This window comes from Rhinatrema bivittatum, chromosome 5 (assembly GCF_901001135.1).
Source record: "Rhinatrema bivittatum chromosome 5, aRhiBiv1.1, whole genome shotgun sequence".
In the NCBI taxonomy this organism is placed as follows: domain Eukaryota; kingdom Metazoa; phylum Chordata; class Amphibia; order Gymnophiona; family Rhinatrematidae; genus Rhinatrema; species Rhinatrema bivittatum.
The window spans coordinates 122,496,199-122,516,305 of NC_042619.1; the positions used below are offsets into that span (position 1 = coordinate 122,496,199).

The 20,107-nt window shown below is 42.5% G+C and overlaps 1 protein-coding gene across 4 annotated transcripts in view; it reads left to right on the forward strand.

Moving 5' to 3' along the window:
* Positions 1–20,107, forward strand: part of RCBTB2 (RCC1 and BTB domain containing protein 2) — a 126,684-nt gene that overhangs the window by 16,866 nt on the left and 89,711 nt on the right. For all 4 annotated transcript variants that reach the window (XM_029602863.1, XM_029602865.1, XM_029602864.1 and 1 more), the window contains exon 3: positions 25–168. In XM_029602863.1, coding sequence (XP_029458723.1) covers positions 43–168 — 126 coding nt within the window. In that variant the 5' untranslated portion in view covers positions 25–42. The remainder of the gene's footprint in view (positions 1–24; positions 169–20,107) is intronic.

Consider the following 20,107-nt stretch of genomic DNA (forward strand, 5'->3'; position numbering starts at 1 on the left):
TTTACTTGATATCATTTTGTCCAGGCATCGCTAGAACTGAAGATGGTAGATGTCGGGAAATGGCCAATTTTTGCTTTTTGCTCCGAGGAAGAACGGAAGTCAGTTCGTCAAGCCTACGTTTTTGGCAGTGCTGGTAACGAGGTGCTGTATGTTAGAGAAAATGATGAGGTAATTATCGATTATAAATCACATGTTCGTTAACATATATTTTAATGGAGTGTACTTTTGGATGGTTATTTTATACACTTTTTGATTAAATTATTGGGATCATTTTGAGAAGGCTCAGACTTCTGACGACAATATATGCGATACAGCTAACAATTTTCAATTAACTTGTCTGCTTTCTCAGTGTTTTAAAGTATCCCTTGCTGGAGAGAGCCACCCATCATCTTTAGAAGGGAAAGGAAAGAATGCTCAGCCATCCTTGGAAATAATGCATTCTCTTTTAAAAAAAACAAACCCAATCCTCTTCCTTCTCAGAGCAGGACAGATTTTCTTCACAGTCTGAAGTTGACCTTGTTGCAGTATGCGGTGTTTTTCTGAAAGAATGATTTTTATTTTTTTTTAATGGAAAATGGGGAGGCAGGGGATCCCATCTGCAGGGGGAGATGCTTTAAAATTCTATCTTCTGTTGACATGGAGAGAGGAACTGGCAAAGCCCTGCTTACTACAGCTAGGCTTTTCTCTTAATATTGGTCTGTGTTACGTACATCTGCTAGTGCAGGGCTTCCCAACCCAGACCTTGTGGCACACCTAGTCATTCAGGTTTGCATGAGAGAGATTTGCTTATATTGAAAGCAGTGCATACAGATATCTCTCGTGCACATTCATTGTGGGTATCCTGAAAACCTGACTGATTAGGTGTGCCCCAAGGACTGGTATATAACATGGCACCTTTCAAGGAATACTAACAGCTCTGGAAAAAAGAAGGCCTGCATCAGATAGAGCATGGGCAGTGGTGGTGCAGACTTCCCTGCTCTGGAACGGCCACTTCCAAGGCTGAAAGCATGTTTCCGTGTCCCAATATATATGAGAACAAAAAAAGCACTTTAAAAATCAGAACCAGTTAGCAAGCATATAATGCTGTAGGCAAAGTCATACCTTTTGGATGTTTTTCTGAAAGACAGCTCCATTGTATGTAGCTCACATATGTGCAAATTATGCAAAAATGTGTTTTGTGCAGAAAGCGCTACAGTCCAAATAAAACTGTGCTTCCCATACTGGTTTAGGCGAAGGAAACACGAGTCTGAAATGTGCTGCGTTTTGGTGGTCTTCCATACATTCTTCAAGTTGATTGTAGGCAAAGAAGTAATCCCAAGTGCTAAAAAAAACAAAACAAATTTAAACAGGTAAATATACTTCCAGCAAACTTTAATTAAAGATGACTGAAGAATGCTGAAGGCACAGATTTAAAAAAAATGCAATCAAAACATCACCCACTGCTAAAAATCAAATGCATTCTTGTAATAATATTATTTACGATTAGTTCAGATCAATTGTAGAAAACATCAGTATGATCCTTTCAAGTTTAAACCACATGTAATTTAATTCATAAAACATCAAATGCTTTTATTGCAATAGAAGGAAGGAATGTGAGCCAGTCATATATACACCATTTAATTAACATAGGAAGTTACTTTCATGGGATAATCTGAACACAGAGAAGTCATTCAAATAGTAATTTCCTTGTACGTACCAGGATCAGTCCAGACTGCTGGGTTATGCCTCCCTTCCAGCAGATGGAGTCAGAGAAAAGCTGAAAAGCACTCCCTAGATATACCAGTGTGCCACCTGCGATCCCCCAGTATTTCTCTGACTCCAGCAGATTGAGAGGCATAACCTGCGGTCCTGATCCTTTACAGGTTTGACAGTACCAGCTCTGTCTGAGCTTTGACTAGACCAATTTCCTTTGTTTTAAAAAAAAAAAAAAAAAAAGGAAAATGTTCTAATTAAAATTAATTTATTAATACGGTTTCTTTTCTGGCGCTGGCGGAGCAGAGGCATACTTCAGGCTAGGCAGGGTAGTGCCCTAACGCCAGGTACCCGGAGCTTTTCCTTACTCTGTGGCCAGGGGGGAGTATTTACCGGTGGGCCGGTCACTCTCCCCCCCGTCTTCCATTCCAGGGATGTATATTCCTCTGAAGGGGGCTCACAGTTGCACATAGCAGGGAGGCTGAGTGTGATTTCAAAGGGCTTCTTTTTAATTTCGCTTCAATTTATTGTGTAAAAAAAAAAAAAAAAAAGAGAAAAACAGACCTCTCAGCGAGGGGTCCGTGTTACAGCCCTTCTTCAGCCCCGGCCTGCCACTAACCGGCCCCAGGTCTCCAGAGGGGGTGGATCTTTCACCCGGCGCGATTTCTTTCTGTCTTATCACTTTTCTTGTGCTTTTTCTTCTCAGCCCCACTATTACCATGCCACGAGCCTCCGCCTGCATGGCCTGCGGGGTCACGGCTCTCCCGAGAGGGTCTCTGCTCCCGCTGTATTCCCGGGGGCGAGGGGCCCTCTTGGCGGCCGGGGGTAATCCGCGGCTCTCCCCTATCGCGGCCGCACAGAGTCCTGGCGGCTCGGGGGCAGAAGCCTGACCCGCACCCATTCGGAGAGGGAGCGGCGGCCATTTTGCCTGCGCCGAGCACAGACGCCGATGCAGCGTCAGAGGGAGAGGATGGCTCTCCTTCCTCTCCGCCTGCCTTAAGCCCCCAGCGCGTTGCCGATTTTACAGCAAATTTAAGCCCTTCCTCCTCTCGGCCTACGGGGGGAGCCTTAAAGGGGACCATCTCCATTTTCCTCAAAATTTATCCTTTTAATGCATAGAGCCTATCTAGAGGCTGAAGTGGATTGGGAGGACTCGCTTGCCCCCTCCCCTAAACGTCCCAAGCCCGCACCGGATCAGGGGAAGGCGGGGGCTCGTCTTCCCCGTCCGGCGGCGGAACCTGATATTTCCGAGTCGGCGGGTTGTGTGTCCGTGTCCCCCCCCCTCCCCCCCCAGGACCCCATTGCCCTGGATATGGGTGGCGATATGGACACACATGTGCAGGTGGTGGGGGATGATCCTCGGATCCTTCGCTTGTTCAGCAAGGACGAGCTGGATCCTTTGATTCCACATGTGTTGCGAGAGTTGGAGATTCCGGCTCCACAACCTGAGGCGGATCCTTCCCCGGGAGATTCTGTTTTAGCGGGACTTAGAGGTCCACCGCAAACTTTCCCATTTCACCCTAAATTATTTCAAATTTTGTCCAGGGAATGGGATTTTCCCAAGGCTTCATTAAGAGTCAGCAGGGCTATGGAGAAACTATATCCCCTGCCGAGCGAATCCTTAAATCTTCTCAAGCTTCCCAAGGTAGACTCTGCGGTCACGGCTGTAATCAAGCCTACCACCATTCCCGTGACTGGCGGAGCAGCGCTCAAGGATCTTCAGGATAGGAAGCAGGAGATCTTACTGAAGCACATTTTTGAGGTCTCTGCGCTTGGCATCCGGGCCGCGGTCTGTAGCAGTCTCATGCAGAGGGCCACTCTCCGTTGGGTTCAACAGTTGCTTACGGCCCAGGAGCTACCCCTGGAGGAGGCAGAGCAGGCTAACCACATGGAATCTGCAGTCGCCTATACTGCGGATGCCTTATATTATCTTCTATGGACTTCGGCACAAACTGTCATCAGTGGTTTCCGCAAGGCGGCTTTTATGGCTCCGACACTGGTCTGCGGATGCCTCCTCCAAATCACGGTTGGGTTCCTTTCCCTTTAAGGGAAAATTGCTTTTTGGGGATGAGCTGGAAGAGCTTATTAAGGACTTTGGGGGACAACAAAGTCTATAACCTTCTTGAAGACAAGCCCACGCAGTTTCGCCCTTCAGGCGCGTTCAAGGACCGTTTTCATGGTCAGGGCCGTTTTCGTACGGGGAGGGGTTTGTCCTTCGCACAGAGGCAGCATCCCGGTCGCAGACGTGGGCGCGTTCCTTTCGAGGCAGGAGACCCCAGTGTTCAGGAGGCCCCCTCATACCTTTACCCCCAACAAGCCTTCACAATGAAGGAACGCCGACCCATTCCTCCTTACCACATATTGGGGGGCAGCTGCCCCTGTTTTGGGAGGAATGGGTCAAGATAACATTGGACCAGTGGGTTCTCGATATTATAAGTCACAGTTACGCTTAAACATAGAAGTTAAAAAGAAAAAAAACGAAAAAAGGTAGCACCAAGAGTTGCACGAAGGGGTGCACAAATGGGAGTGCCCCTTTGTCGAGCCCCTTCGGCGGGCGACGCCAGGTGGAATGGCTCGACGCTGGGCTGGATGACATCACAAGGGGGCGGGTCTCATGCTCACTGTTTTTCTTCATAAAAAAAGGTTATATATGGGCAAGGTGTTCCTCCCACGCCAGCGGATGGAGAATTTAATGCGCAGGTTCGGCGACTGTTGGCCCTTCCTTTGCCCACGGCATGGGATTATTTGCAACTTCTTGGGCATATGGCATCTACTCTGGAGTTGGTTCCTTGGGCCTTTGCTCATATGCGACCTTTACAGAGGGTGCTGCTTTCCCGCTGGGACCCCCAAGTCCGAGGACTATTGCCTGTCATTACCGTTACTGGAGCCGGCCAGGGTCAGTCTCAGTTGGTGGTTGTTACCGGGACATCTTCTTCAAGGAGTGGACTTGGAACCTCCATCTTGGATCATCGTTACGACGGATGCCAGCCTGACAGGTTGGGGAGCAGTCTGTCAATCCAGGTCGGTGCAGGGACGTTGGTCCCCTCGACAGGCCAAATGGTCGATCAATCGATTGACCCTACAGCAATTCCTTCCCTTGGTCCATCGCAGGGCAGTACGGATTCTTTATGCGACAACGGTGGCATACATAAACCGGCAAGGGGGGGCACCAGAAGTGCCCGGTGGTCTCCGAAGCAGATTTGTTGATAGCCTGGTCGGAACATCACCTCAGCCGTCTCGCAGCTTCTCACATCGCAGGCATGGACAACGTCCAGGCGGATTTTCTCAGCCGACAGCTTCTGGATCCAGGAGAGTGGGAGCTGTTGTCCAAGGCGATAACATAATTTGCCGCTGGGGAACCCCGCACTTGGACTTGATGGCGACTCAACTAAATGCCAAGGCGGCTCGCTTTTTCAGTCACTGGAGAGAGCACGGGTCCGAAGGGATAGATGCTCTGGCTCTTCCGTGGCTCCCAGGCATTCTACTTTATGTGTTTCCCCCTTGGCCACTGGTGGGAAAAGTTCTTTGACACATAGAATCTTACTGGGGGCTGGTTATTCTAGTGGCTCCGGAGTGGCCGCGAAGATCTTGGTTCGCGGATCTAATCAACCTAGCGGTGGACGGTCCCTTGAGTCTGGGACACATACCGAATCTTCTGCGACAGGGTCCCATACTTTTCAATCAAGTGGATCGCTTTTGTCTAGCGGCTTGGCTTATGAGAGGAGACAACTGAGAAAGAAAGGTTACACCGAAGCCGTGATTTCCACTCTTCTTAGGTCCCGCAAGACTTCCACTTCCTTGGGCTATGTTAGGGTCTGGAAGGTTTTTGACTCATGGTGCAGTGGATTGAAAGTGTCGCCATGGCAGTCCTCTATAGTGTATATTCTCGCGTTTTTACAGGATGGCTTGAAGAAGGGTCTGGCCTATAATTCTCTCCGGGTGCAGGTAGCGGCCTTGGGCTGTCTGCGTGTTAAGATTGACGGCTCTTCCATTGCGGGTCACCCAGACGTTGCTCGTTTTTTGCGCGGTGTCAAGCATTTACTTCCTCTGGTACGGGCAGTTTGTCCATCCTGGAGCTTGAATTTGGTCCTTTGTGGCCTCTGCGATTCACCGTTTGAGCCTATCAAATGGGCCACCTTGAAGGACTTAACCTTCAAAGCTGTTTTCCTCGTGGCTATTTGTTCAGCGCGTTGTGTTTCCGAAATACAGGCATTGTCTTGTAGGGAACCGTTTCTACGTATATCTGATTCAGGAGTGTCCCTGTGGATAGTACCCTCCTTTTTGCCTAAGCTGGTTTCGACTTTCCACGTCAATCAGTCGGTGGAATTGCCATCCTTTTCGGACGAGGATATACGATCCTCTCACAGTGAGAGTTGCGGCGATTGGATGTCCATAGGACCCTTTTAACGTATTTGGAACTAACTAATGATTTTCGTCGGTCGGATCATCTTTGTCTTGTGGAATGGTTCAAAAAAGGGATATAAGGCTTCCAAAACTACCATTGCCCTTTGGCTGAAGGATGCTATTGCTTCCACGTACATATGTCACGGGCGACCTGTCCCTGACGGTCTTAAGGCTCACTCTCTCCGCTCTCAGGCGGTGTCATGGGCTGAAAGTCAATGTGTTTCGCATCAGGAAATTTGCAGAGCGGCTACTTGGAAGTCATTGCACACGTTTGGTAGACATTATAGGTTGGATGTCCGGGATCTGGCTGCCGATTCCTTTGGAGGCAGTGTGCTTCGAGCGGGACTCTCTGGGTCCCACCCCTTTTAAGGTGGCTCGGGTACATCCCAGAAGTCTGGACTGATCCTGATACGTACAGGGAAAGGAAAATTAGTTTCTTACCTGATAATTTTCATTCCTGTAGTACCAAGGATCAGTCCAGACGCCCGCCCAAGTATGTTTCTTGCAGGAGAGTCCGATCGTTTTCTTGTCATATCTCTGTTGGTTTCTCATTACAGTTGTTGTTCAGCAAGTTTTTGTTTAAAAAAAAAAAAAAAAGCAAGAGGAACAAGTTTCATGGTATTTTTAGAATATCCTTACTTGATCTAGTCATTGGTTGTTTAAAAAAAAAAAACAACAAAAAACACACAGGATGAGATGTTTCATTCTGCTTTGATATTGATTATTCTGAGGGATCGTAGATGGCACACCGGTATATCTAGGGGGTGCTTTTCAGCTTTTCTCTGACTCCAGCTGCTGGAAGGGAGGCATAACCCAGTAGTCTGGACTGATCCTTGGTACTACAGGAACGAAAATTATCAGGTAAGAAACTAATTTTCCTATCTCTGCGGCCACTCATGATCGTATGAGTAGCTTAGGAAACCTCTGTGTAGCTCTGTAGGCTGAATATATCAGTATATTAAACACATAATAAAACACCTTGAAGACTACTGGACCTCTTCTGTGATTTGTGTATGTATAGTGACAGGTTTACTGTGGCCAAAACGTCTCCTGAACCTTCCCAGGGAAATAAATATTTCTGGATAACCTCCCATCAAGAAATCTCAGATTGGTCAGAAGTAAATAAAGCTGTAGAGGATGCAAGTTAAAATGTTTTTATCTGCTTCCATAGTGCTTAGTTTCATGTTTATAGGTTTCAGGCCTTGTTCCTAATATAAGTATCATTCTGCTACCACGATCTTTCCTCTACTTTGGGTTTACGTCTTTCTTAGTAGGTGAATTCTTTCTTGCTTATGTGTTTCTTCTTTTTCTTCCTCCTTTACTTTTCAAAATGGTCCACCTAAGCTAAAGTCTGCAGGTAATTTTTACTCCCAGACTTTTTACCCAGAATTTTCAAAGTGGATTCATGCACATAAATTCTGTTTTATAGATCCATGGGTGTATGCCGAACCCTGCTCAGCATAGCCATACAAAGTTACATCTGCTGGACAGCAGGTACAACTCTGTGCATGTGGGTTTACATTCATGTTTTCAAAAGCAAAAATATGCTTGAAAATCCTGATCCTGCCCCAACTCCTCCCCCCTCACAACACCCACTTAAATGCGTAAAAATACACATGACATTGTGTTCTGCATGTGCTTTTATGAGCATGCCCTCAGGGACTGTTTTCTCAAAAAGCCATGTGTTTTGTATTAAAGCGGTTTCCAAGTGCCTTAGAAAATTACTCCCCAAATGGAAACTATGCTGTTACTACAGAGATGAGACAGAATGCACATTGTAAAAGCTTGGAACATTCTTGGGAGGTAGATAATGTTACCAAGTCCAGAGATCAATCAGAACCAGGCTAATTGCATATGTTCATTGAAGGTTTTTGGTCTTCATAAATTTACTTTTGCTGTTTCTCTATAGTTACAATTTGTTAACCTGCTCCCTCTTTTGAGCTTATGTGCACAGGTTCCTACACAGGAGGGAGGTTCTGGAAGCCAAATTTAGGGTTTTAGGTAGAAAGCTGAAATCTAGAACCTCCAGGGTGGCATTCTCAGAAATGCTCCCCGTTCCACGTGCAGGACCCCAAAGGCTGCCAGAGCTCCAAAGTCTCAATGTGTGGATGAGACAATGGTGCAAGGAAGAGGATTTTAGATTTGTTAGGAACTGGGCTTCATTTTGGGGAAGGAAGGGCCTTTTCCAAAACGATGGGCTCCATCTTAATCAGAGTGGAACCAGGCTTCTGACATTAACCTTTAAAAAAGAGTGCAGCTTTTGAACTAGATGATCGGGGGAAAACAGATACTTGCTCAGAAGCGTTTGGTTTGGAATGATGCATCTTTGAAGGATACTAAGAGAAAAGGGAAAATAGGGCATCCCATTAGAAGGTTGCAATAAATGCCAAAAGGGACCAGGTGCCTTTAAGTAAAGTGCAGAAAGATTCCAAATTACCCCTGGAGAGCATTGAGTCAAACAAGATAAGTTCTGCAGGAAACAAAATGCAAGGTTGAATATTTATGGGTAGAAATTCCAGGTGTAAAAGGGTGTAGCAGGTTAGAACATCTATGTATTGGGACACAAACTAGTAGTTTTTAGGATTTACAAGATGCCTACCAGCTAGACCATACGGATTCTTATTTTTATCTGCAGGGAGCACATTTCTTATCTCAGAAGATGGTCAGGGGGAGCTTGCAGCAGGGAAAGTCCCTATTTGAAGTTTTTTGTGACAAAGCGAGTACGATCACGAAGGGATATCCGGAATATATCGGATTCTTAACAAAGACCCAAGTTCAACCCCCTCACATATACAGAATGGGAGAAAGACCTGGGTTATAGATTGGAGGCCAAACAATGGGATGCTTGTTTCACTCATATAAAAAGATGTTCCATTTCATCTGCTATAATATAACATTTTATAACTATTTTCTATCGTTGGTACCTCACCCCAGATAGAATTCACTTGTTTTACCCGTCAGTGGATGTCGGATGCTGGAAAAATTGTGGACAGCAAGGCATGTTTTTGCATATATGGTGGGAGTACCCAATCAATTCACGATTTTGGGATGGCGTACTCGAAGTCATAAGAGAAATTTTGGGAATGACTCTCCAGAAGGATCCCTGGTTTTGTGTCTTAAATACAAATATTGAAGATCAAGGGTTAGGGGATAACACGATACCACTTCAATTAATTCTTGCTGCTCAGGGCGAGAGAGCTTATAAATGGGAAAACACCTTCTGCTCCATTAATCAAACAAGTTATTCAGAGACTAGCTCGAATTTATCATCTGAGTAGACTCACCGCTATTAAGCGGAAGCAGCTTCATAAATTCGAGAAGCTGTGGCACCCATACACATTATGGTGTCAGAAGGAGACCATGACCAATGCTGGCTCTTAACCTCCTGAAGGGGATGAGACTGACTTTTGGAATTGTTAGGGGGGATGGGACGGGGTGGGACTTATTTGAAAACCCAAGTCGACAAACTAGTTTTATACCGGTCGTATCATAAAGACCAGTGACGTTTTGTGAAAGTTATTTTATTGCAGGACACACACATCTTGTATGGTCAATGTTATTATATATTTGATTACAATGTTCAGTTATTTTTATGTATATTCTCTCATGTTTGTATATGAATATTGTGATTGTCGAATAAATAATAATAAAAAAAAAAAAAGAAATTCCAGGTGAAAAAGGGAATAAAATAGTAATGGGGATGTATTACCGTCCACCTGGCCAGAATGAACTAACATACAATGAAATGCTAAAATAAATTAGGGAAGCTAACAAAGTCAGCAGCACAGTAATAATAGGTGATTTCAATTACCCCAGTATTGACTGGATGAATGTTATATCAGGACATTCTAGAGAAGTAAAGTACCTAGATGAAATAAATGACTGCTTCATGGAGCAGCTGGTACAGGAACCAACAAGAGGGGAAACTAGTCTAGACCTAGTCCTTAGAGGAACACAGGATTTGGTGCGAGAAGTAACATGTTGGAGCCACTTGCAATCGTGATCACAACATTATCAAATTTGACTTAATAGCTGGAGGGGATGCAAAAAAGAAATCTACTACCACAGCATTTAGCTTTCAAAAAGGTGACTGATAAAATGAGGAAAATGGTTAGGAAGAAGCAGGAGCAACTGCAAAGGTTAAGAGTTTAGTTCTTAAAAATACCATCTTGGAAGCCCAGAACAGATGTATTCCGTGCATTAGAAAAGGTAGAAAGAAGGCTAAACGACTACCAACATGGTTGAAAGGTGAAGTGAGAGAGGCTGTAATATCCAAAAGGACATCTTTCAAGAAGTGAAAAAGGTATCCAAATGAAGAAAACAGGAAATGGCTTAAGCACTGGCAAGTCAGATTAAAAAGCATTGATAAGGAAGGCATAGAAAGAATTTGAAAAGAAGCTTGCCAATGAAGCAAAAACTCATAATAAAAACTTTTTCAGGTACATTCGAGGAAAAAGCCTGCAAGGGAGTCAGTTGGACAATTACATGATCAAAGGATGAAAGGAGCACTTAGGGATGACAAAGCCATAGCAGAGAGACTAAATGAATTCTTTGCTTCAGTATTCACTGAGGAAGATGTAAGAGATATACCCATACTGAATACTCAAATGTACATAAGGACTACCACACTTACCATTTTATTTTAACCTAACATATTTCAAAACTCAGGGAATTAGTATCAGAATATTTGTGCTCAATTGTTTAGGCTCTTGCCCCTTACAGGGCTACAACCATTTTCATGGCAACAGTAGCACTTGATTTTTCACCTCATTTACCAATTCCCACTAAAACATGATTTTTATTTTTCAACTTTTTAAAAATTGCACACTGATTTAATGTCACTTATCTTTTTCTTCTTTTTTTCTTTTCCAAAAACACTCCGTGAAACTTCCTTCCGTCACCTCCTCTCGTGACTCAAAATTAACTCTGCTTTTATAGCTGTTCAACCTCTCGCTATTTTTGTGACTGTTAAAATTTGTAACCTCCCTAGGGAGGTTTTAGTGGGAATTGGTAAATGAGGTGAAAAATCAAGTGCTACTGTTGCCATGAAAATGGTTGTAGCCCTGTAAGGGCAAGAGCCTAAACGATTGAGCACAAATATTCTGATACTAATTCCCTGGGTTTTGAAATATGTTAGGTTAAAATAAAATGGTAAGTGTGGTAGTCCTCATGTACATTTGAGTATTCAGTATAGGTATACATTGTGAGGAGAATAGCCCTAAAAATAGAATTATTGGTTTTCATTTGAGAGATATACCCATGCCAGAAATGATATTCAAAGGTGATGATTCAGAGGAATTGAAACAAATCTCAGTGAACCTGGAAGATGTACTAAGGCAAATTGACAAACTAAAGAGTAGCAAATCACCTGTACCAGATGGTCTACATCCCAGAGTGCTGAAAGAATGGAGAAATGAAATTGCAGACCTGCTATTGGAAGTTTGTAAACTATCATTAACATCAACTATGGTACCTGAAGACTGGATGGTTGCCAATGTAATGCCATTTTTTAAAAAGGGATCAAGGGGAGATCCAGAAAATTACAGACACGTGAGACTGACATCTGTGCCAGGCAAAATGGTAGAAACTATCATAAAGAACAAAATTGCGGAACATGTAGATAAACATAGTTTAATGGGACAAAGCCAATATGGATTTAGCCAAGGGAAGTCTTTCCTCACAAATTTGCTACATTTTTTTGAGGGCATAAATAAACGTGTGGATAAAGGTGAGCCAGTTGATAATAGTGTATCTGGATTTCGAGAAAGTATTTGACAAAGTCCCCTCATGAGATACTTCTTAGGAAATTAGAAAATCATGGGATAGATGGCAGTATCCTAATGTGGATTGCCAACTGGTTAAAAGATAGAAAACAGAGAGCAGGGCTAATTGATAATTTTTCCCAATGAAAAAGGTGAATAGTGGAGTGCCCCAGGGATCTGTTCTGGGACTGATGCTTTTTAATATATTTATAAATGGCCTGGAAATGGGAACAACAAGTTATCAAATTTGCTGATGACACAAAATTATTCAAGTTGTCAAATCACAAGAGGATTGTGAGAAATTGCAAGAGGACATTACAAAACTGGTAGATTGGACATGTAGACAGCAAATAACTTAATGTAGACAAGTGCAAAGTGATGCTCTTAAGGAAGAGTAACCCAAATTAAAGCTACAAAATTCAAGGCTCCACATTAGGAGTCACTATTCAGAAAAAGGATCCAGATGTCATCATTGAAAACACATTGAAATCTTCTGCTCACTTTGCAGCAGCAGCCAAGAAAGCAAATAGAATGCTAGGGATTATTAGGAAAGGAATGGAGAATAAAACAGAGAATATCATAATGCCTCATCTTTAGTATTGTGTTCAGTTCTGGTCACCATATCTCAAGAAAGATATAGCAGAATTAGAAAAGGTACAGAGAAGGGCGACCAAGATGATAAAAGGGATGGAACAATTCCCCTATGATAAAGGCTAAAGAAGTTGGGACTCTTCAGCTTAGAGAAGCGGCTGAGGGGAGATATATAGAGGTCTATAAAATGATGAGTGGAATGTAATAAGTAAACGTTAATCAGTTGTTTATTCTTTTAAAAAGTACAAAGACCAGGGGACATACAAAGAAGTTACTGGTAATACATTTAAAACTAATAAGAGAAAATATTTGTTTACTCAATGCATAATTAAACTTTGGAATACATTGCCAGAGGATGTGGTGAAAGCTATTAGAATAGTTGTGTTTAAAAAAGGTTTGGACATGTTCCTAGAGGAAAAGTCCATTAATAATTAATATAGAGTTGCTGAAATCCAGTGCTTATTCTTGGGATAAGCAACTTTGAATCTATCTTCCCCTTGAGATCCTGCCAGGTACTTGTGAACTGGCTTGGCCACTGTTGGAAAAAGGATACTGGGCTTGATGGGCCCTTGGTCTGACCCAATATATGTTCTTATGTCTCTTATGACCCTTATGTGTTCTTATGTCTCATATCTAATGTTTTGCAAACAATCTCAATAGCAGCATCTTGAGGTTTGTTATATAACGATTGAAAGTCTATCGTTAAAATATTGTATTCTCAGGAGGTGGAGGCATGTTTTGAATAATATTAATCACATGCATTAAATTCTGTTTCAAAGCTGACAATGTTGAATTGAAAAGTTGAAAAACCTAGTGATGAAGATGGGTAGAGGTTCAAGAAGAAAAACATTACTTGAGATAATTGGGCAACCAGGTGGACAATCCATAGATTTGTGAATTTTGGGAAGCATGTGAATGACAAGAATGCATAAATGTTGAAACAAAAAAAAAAGATTCATCAGTAAGGAAATGGTTATTCCTGTCTAGATGGACAAGAATTTTAATCTTGCATTGTATTCTGCTAGTATGGTCATATGATGATTTTTGATAGTAAGCTGAATCGCTGATCTGTCTTAAAGCCTCAGGAACATACGTTTCACAGGGTCAGATAAAAGAATGTATTCCATGTTATTGGAAGTCACATAGAGTATCCCTTTCATCTGTTGAAAGACTGGAAAAGAATCAGTGTCCATGCTTCTCAATATCGGTCTTATCTTACAATACCATTTCTCCAAAATGTAAGTATATGGAGTCCTCAGGTTCAGGAGGATACTACTTAAATGGATTTTTAACCACAGACACATCTTCTCATTCATCTAGCCATTTAGAGAAGAATCATTTTAACTTCAACTTACGATGGAACCTAAAGAACTGCACATAAAGCTGAAAAGAATTGTGTGGTGTAATTGGAGCATATGACAAACCCTTACTCAAAAGTTGTGCCAGAGTAAGGGTAACATTGGACATATTTACTGCCGAGCATCCTGCTCCATCTACAGTTTCATTTTAAGCTGATGATGTTGGAGGGAGGAGGCCAACACTGTGACACTGAATGGGCTAAATAATACTTATGTCATAAGAACATAAGAAATTGCCATGCTGGGTCAGACCAAGGGTCCATCAAGCCCAGCATCCTGTTTCCAACAGAGGCCAATCCAGGCCACAAGAACCTGGCAAGTAGCCAAACACTAAGAAGATCCCATGCTACTGATGCAATTAATAGCAGTGGCTATTCCCTAAGTAAACTTGATTAATAGCAGTTAATGGACTTCTCCTCCAGGAACTTATCCAAACCTTTTTTGAACCCAGCTACACTAACTGCACTAACCACATCCTCTGGCAACAAATTCCAGAGCTTAATTATGCGTTGAGTGCAAAAGAATTTTCTCCGATTAGTCTTCAGTGTGCTACTTGCTAACTTCATAGAGTGCCCCTAGTCCTTCTATTATTTGAAAGTGTAAATAACAGATTCACATCTACTCGTTCAAGACCTCTCATGATCTTAAAGACCTCTATCATATCCCCCCTCAGCTGTCTCTTCTCCAAGCGGAACAGCCCTAACCTCTTCAGCCTTTCCTCATAGGGGAGCTGTTCCATCCCCTTTATCATTTTGGTTGCCCTTCGAATTAAATGTTTGTTTCTTTTAAATATGGCTTTATAGCATAGCCTGTGGTTTTGTTCCTTTTGTTTTTTCGTATATTGGTATCCAGAATGAAGTATTTAGATTTTCCCATGAAAGGAACTTCTTGTATTAACTGTAGGGTATATGTTTCCATTTTCTCTCATTTCTTGTTAATATTGCAATAGAAATCATTGTGGTTTGCATTTTTTTTTATGAATGAAATTAAATTTAATTTGTCATAGGATATAAGCACGAATGGATCATGCTGATGCTTTATACTATTGGATCAAATTCATGGAAGTAGTGATACAAGAATGTATTTGATATGACATCTTGGTGGGCGATTTTATTATTTATTTATTTATTTTTTTAAATTACATTTGGTGTTTTGGGCCATTACTACTAAAAATTGTTGGAGGCATATTTGTATGTTTGGGTTTTTTTTTTTTTAATTTTAGATCTCTTTAGCACTTGTGACAACTTCTTTAATTACAATTGGCTAGAGTGGTATATAGACCTTGATGAAGGCAGAATTGCCAAAATCTGGCCTGTGTTGGTCCTGTTTCCCTCTCATCGGTATAGGAAGTTTAATTTTACTTGGGCTGAAACACTTTTTACACTGAATACTTTAAATGTTTTGCATAATATGTACCCATCAAAAGAAGAACAGGACATATGCTTATGTGAATTGGATTCTACAGAGTTGACTTTCTGGAAATATTTGGATGTATGACTGGCCCTTTAACATTATACTTGTGCTAACTGGTTGCCATTTCTAGAGCACTTTTTTTTTTTAGCTTTTATTAGTTATTGTCCTTTTTGGCATTTTCATGTGGCTTTTTTTTGTACATTTTTTTTTCCTGCAGCCATTCAGTCTTTTGACTTCTGCTGAGATTGCCAATAAGGGTGTCAGTTTAGTGCTCCATTTGATGTGTGTGTGTGTTTGTAATGTGGGCACTTGTTCATATGGAGTCTGAGGCACCAACTCAGTTCGCATAAGCTATTGAATAACTTTTATAATAGTTTTCAATCAGTACTAAAACGTGCTAAATTTGAACTGGAACTATTTAAAGTCTTCATCCTTCTGCCAGTCCTTCAGCTAAGACATTCTAACTAAATTAAAACTGAGAACGTGTTGGTATGATATGGCTTGTACCATTCTCAACTAAAAAACAAAGGTTTAAGGTTTATTGTTATATACCGTTGTCTCAGCATAGCCTTCACAGTGGTTTACAATTCAAATAATTATACAATAAAAATACAAACAATAAGGATAAAAAAATAAATATACAATCAAATTACAAGCGATTATAAAATAAAACAGAATTAAAAAGTAACTAAAACCTATTAGCTATTAAAATCTATAAAACAAATACATTAAAAAAAGGTTTTATTTCCTGTTCTGTAATCATAATTTTAAATGTTTTTAGTACCAGTATTCTTCCCTGCTAGGTATATGTAGTCACTGCAAGCATATGTGTATTTGGTCATCTTGGTTTATTCTTTCTAAATATTTGAGTTTTCAAGACACCAGTGTAAGAGACGTCATCCATATAATACCATAAAACCTATAATTGAGTTCAGCTGTTAATAAAGGGGTGCAAGTTTGGTTTAGCACATGTATATGTGTATATACAAAGGGGAGCCAATATATAAGGTAAATTTAAGCACAGCATCAAAACGATTCGAATTCACCTTACCTGTGTATATATATCTGTATATCTATACTTCATATTCATTTACAAAAATTCTATTTAGTTCTAAGAAATTCAGTTCTTATTCCTAACTCTGCAACTTTATATTATTACATTACAGATGTTCTTGAAAACCTTCATTTTACAATTTATAAGAAATGCAAGTTGGAATTTTTAGACATTTTAGTACAAAGTTACTTAAAAATTAACAAAGTAAAAAGGGACACCTAGTGATTAGATCGTGTCCATCTGTGACCCAGTGTCAGAAGCTACACGGAAGGAGGTATTGTGTCATCCCGTGGCTCTGTAGGCTCTTTCGTGTCTCAGTTTTGAATTTCCTCTGTTTTGAGGTTGGCTGCAGTTCTCCGTTGGGGTAGTTGGGGAGGGAGGCAGATGTGTCAGAAGATAGATCTGGTGGTGGACAACTGCAGCAGGAGAGAGACTTGATGCTTGAGCGAGAAGAGGAAAGCCTCAGAGTGTGCAGTTGACTGAGACATGGCATGGGCACCAGAACTTCACTCCCACATATCTACACCCAGTGGAAGTACTTGGTTCACATTTAGAAATTCCTAAACGTTCTTTACCTCTCTCCTTTTGCCACTAATTCTTCTTTGCCTCCTTCCTGTGCTTGGATTCTTTTGCCCCAGTATCTTGTTCCCGTCTCCTTCTCAACTCATCTATTTTATTTAGAACTGGCAAGAACTGTAATCTGTAGTTTTACATAACTGCATCATAGAAGAGGTGCCGAGGTGGAAGGGCGGAATGAGGGTGGAGTAGTGTTCAAAGCTGCTCCTCCAAGGGGAGGAGCCAGCAATTTATAATGCTCCGTAGGCGGAGTTAATAGTCCGTAGTAGGTTGGTTCCCACAGAGTGGCAGTCTGTATGGCACAACTCGTAGTGTAAGTAATGACCACTTGGAGAAAATGGTGAATCCCTGGGTCAATGGCAGATGACAGCGCCCCCAGGAGGAGATACTGAGAGGAACCATCGGCTAGGCTAGAATATGAGATAAACACAATAATTCTTTATTAGACTGGAAGCTGGACCACCAAGGGTGGCAGTAGTGAGTCGCTGTGTTTGGCAAGGCTGAAGTCCTTCTAATACCGGAATATAATCTCTGGGTCGCAGAGCTGTAGAGGGAGACTAGAAGTAGCGAGTAGACAAGGTATACTGGATACAAGATGGTACACTCACAATAGTAGATGTCTGCAATGGTCTCTATACCACAGAGAGTCTTCAGTACATTCAGGAACAGGAGCCGTAGGCGAGCACTGGAACTTCAGAACAGTCTGCAATAAGAACTTGCAGGAGAAGCAGGTAGCAAGACAGAGAATCAACAGGTGGTCCAGGAACAAGGGCCCTTGAAGAGCGAGTACCAGTTCAGTCTTGTAATCTGTAAAATAGGAGAGAGAGAGCGAGGCCCCCGAGGAGCGGGTACCTCTAGTAAGTCCAGTAGCAGAGTAGCTAGGTAGTAATCTAAACCTCCTGTAGGTAACTCCTTGTTAACTCGTTAGTTTAGCAAATGCTAAGACCTTTTATGTTAGTCGCGGATGACATCATCTTCAGGGGACGCCTCCGAGTTTCGCGCCCTCGCCGGTACTTCCATCGGTGTCGTGCCGTGCGCCCCTAGGTCCACAGGAGCCATAGCGGGTCGCAGTATGCAGCCGGTCCAGGGACACTGGAGGATCTTGGCAAAGGAACGCCGTGGCAACCAGACCTCTCGTAGATAAAGAGGGAGGCACCAACGAGGTAGGACATATAGGAGGAAGGCAACAAGTAGAAGTGGAGGAGAGTGCCGTGAAACTGCCTTCCACTTCTTTCTCCTCCTCTTCCTTCCTGCCTCGGAGAGAGCAGCTCAGTGAGCAGTCCTCAGCAGTGTAGCACAAGAGAGCAAGCTCTTCTGGCTGTGTTGGGGGGAGCAGATATATTCTCTCTTTCCCTGTAGAGTTTTGGTGGTGCGATTGCACTGATGCCCCTAAACACCAGCTGCCATGTGTCCCTGGTGAGCGTCACGAACATAAACCGGTTATGCAAATAAGATTTAACATATTAGAAGTACACTGAAAAATCTAATGGCCGCCCTTCTTGCATCTCTTCCTTTTTGAGGTTCTTCTCCTTTCCCCTATTCCCTTTTAAGTTTTCGTCGTTGGTCCTCACCCCATTCCTCTCTCTTTTTCAGGTTCTTTTCTCCTTCAGGGAACGTCTGCAGCAGAGAGGCACAGTGAGATCTGAAGCTAGAAAGCCAGGGAGTTAGGCAGCCTTTTAGTCTCCCAGCCTAGGCATCAAGACCTAGCTCTAACCTTGGCTTATCATATCAGTATAGATCTCCATATCAGTGTGATAGCCATAGTCTTTCTGTGGCACGGTACTGGCATGTAAATCAACATATATAGTATCTATATGGTTTTCTTATCTGTCATGTCCTTGGAGATACAGGGCTGCTGTGGCGATCTTGATTCTTAGGTCGGATAGTCCTAGTAGGATTGGCTCATCATGTGGTAACATATCACCAGTGTTCCTGGTGATATGATATTGCTGTGAAATTTGATATCCATGAAAAGTAGTTTCCCTGTACGTACCCGGATCAGTCCAGACTGGGGGTTATACCTCCCTTCCAGCCAAGGTTTGCAGCCAGGGCAAGGGTGAGTTGAAATTATTGTATGGTTAGCAGCGTGGACACGGAGGTGGAAAACGGACCTAAGGAAACGAAAGAACAAAAAAAAACCTTGGCAACTGAATAGCAAAATCTGCATTAGAATAACGTTTCCAGCAAAATTCATGAATTACAGGGTTGTTTTTCACCTGGCAAGCTTAAATTGACGCCTTTTTGCACTGTTATAAGATGGTTTCTATGACATCCCACAATTAGATGAAATACAGGTTAGAGTTTTATCTTCATTTTAAAGTAGAATAAATGGAAACCATTAATAGATGTAAAGGCCTTTTGTTTTTCTTTTTTTTTTTTTTTTTTAGATACTCTGAGGAGGCAGTGACTTGCTTTTAGGGAGTTCTTAGAAGTGAGATTTAAATACTGCAGTTTTGAGAGACTCTGAAATGTTTGCAGACATAGTCTCGCAGTAATGGTTTTCACATCAGGCGCAAGGAGCCAGCAGCTGCCATTCTCTCGTGTTGATTCTCCCCCTGCTGGCAGGAGCCGAGCGTCGTTCGCTTGTGGCTGCGTGACTGCCTCTGCTGCGCTCTGGAGTAGTGGTTCAGCACGGTTCTCTCCTTTCCTGTTTTGTGTGCTGCACTAGCCAGCTGCTGTGGCGTCCTCACTTTCCCTGTTGTGTGCTGCAGGAGTCTGCCAGCCTTCAGTCGTCTCCTTTCCTGCTGTGCATTAGAAAAGTCTGTCCTCCACTTCTCTCTGCGGACTGTAGAATCCTGTCCCGTGAGTTCTGTCGTCTGCTCCTGCAGTGTACTGCAGGAGCCCAGTGCTATGGTTCTTTCCTCTCTGTATGCTGTAGGAAGCCATCTCTTTGATTGCTTCTCTCCTCCTAGGGCTTTCTGTGTGTGTTTTGATCAGTGACTTAGTGGTGAGGTAGGTAGTTGTGGAGAGTAAATGATCAGAGGCAAAGATGACTGGGACGGTGTCAGAAAGTTGTGAAGTGAGTTTTTGAGAGTTGAGGAAAATGCGTAACTTGTATTTTTTTTTATGTATTTATGGGATGATGTCATAGAAAAACATCTCTGATGTAATGAGAATACAAAACTGTGCTGGTTTAGAGCTATAGACACTGTGGTTCCTTTTTGTTTCTTAGAGCCCTATTAATCTTGCACGGTGAGAGTTACAAATGCTAGTTACTATTTTGGAAAACCATCCCTTCTAGGACTTGCTTTATTGTG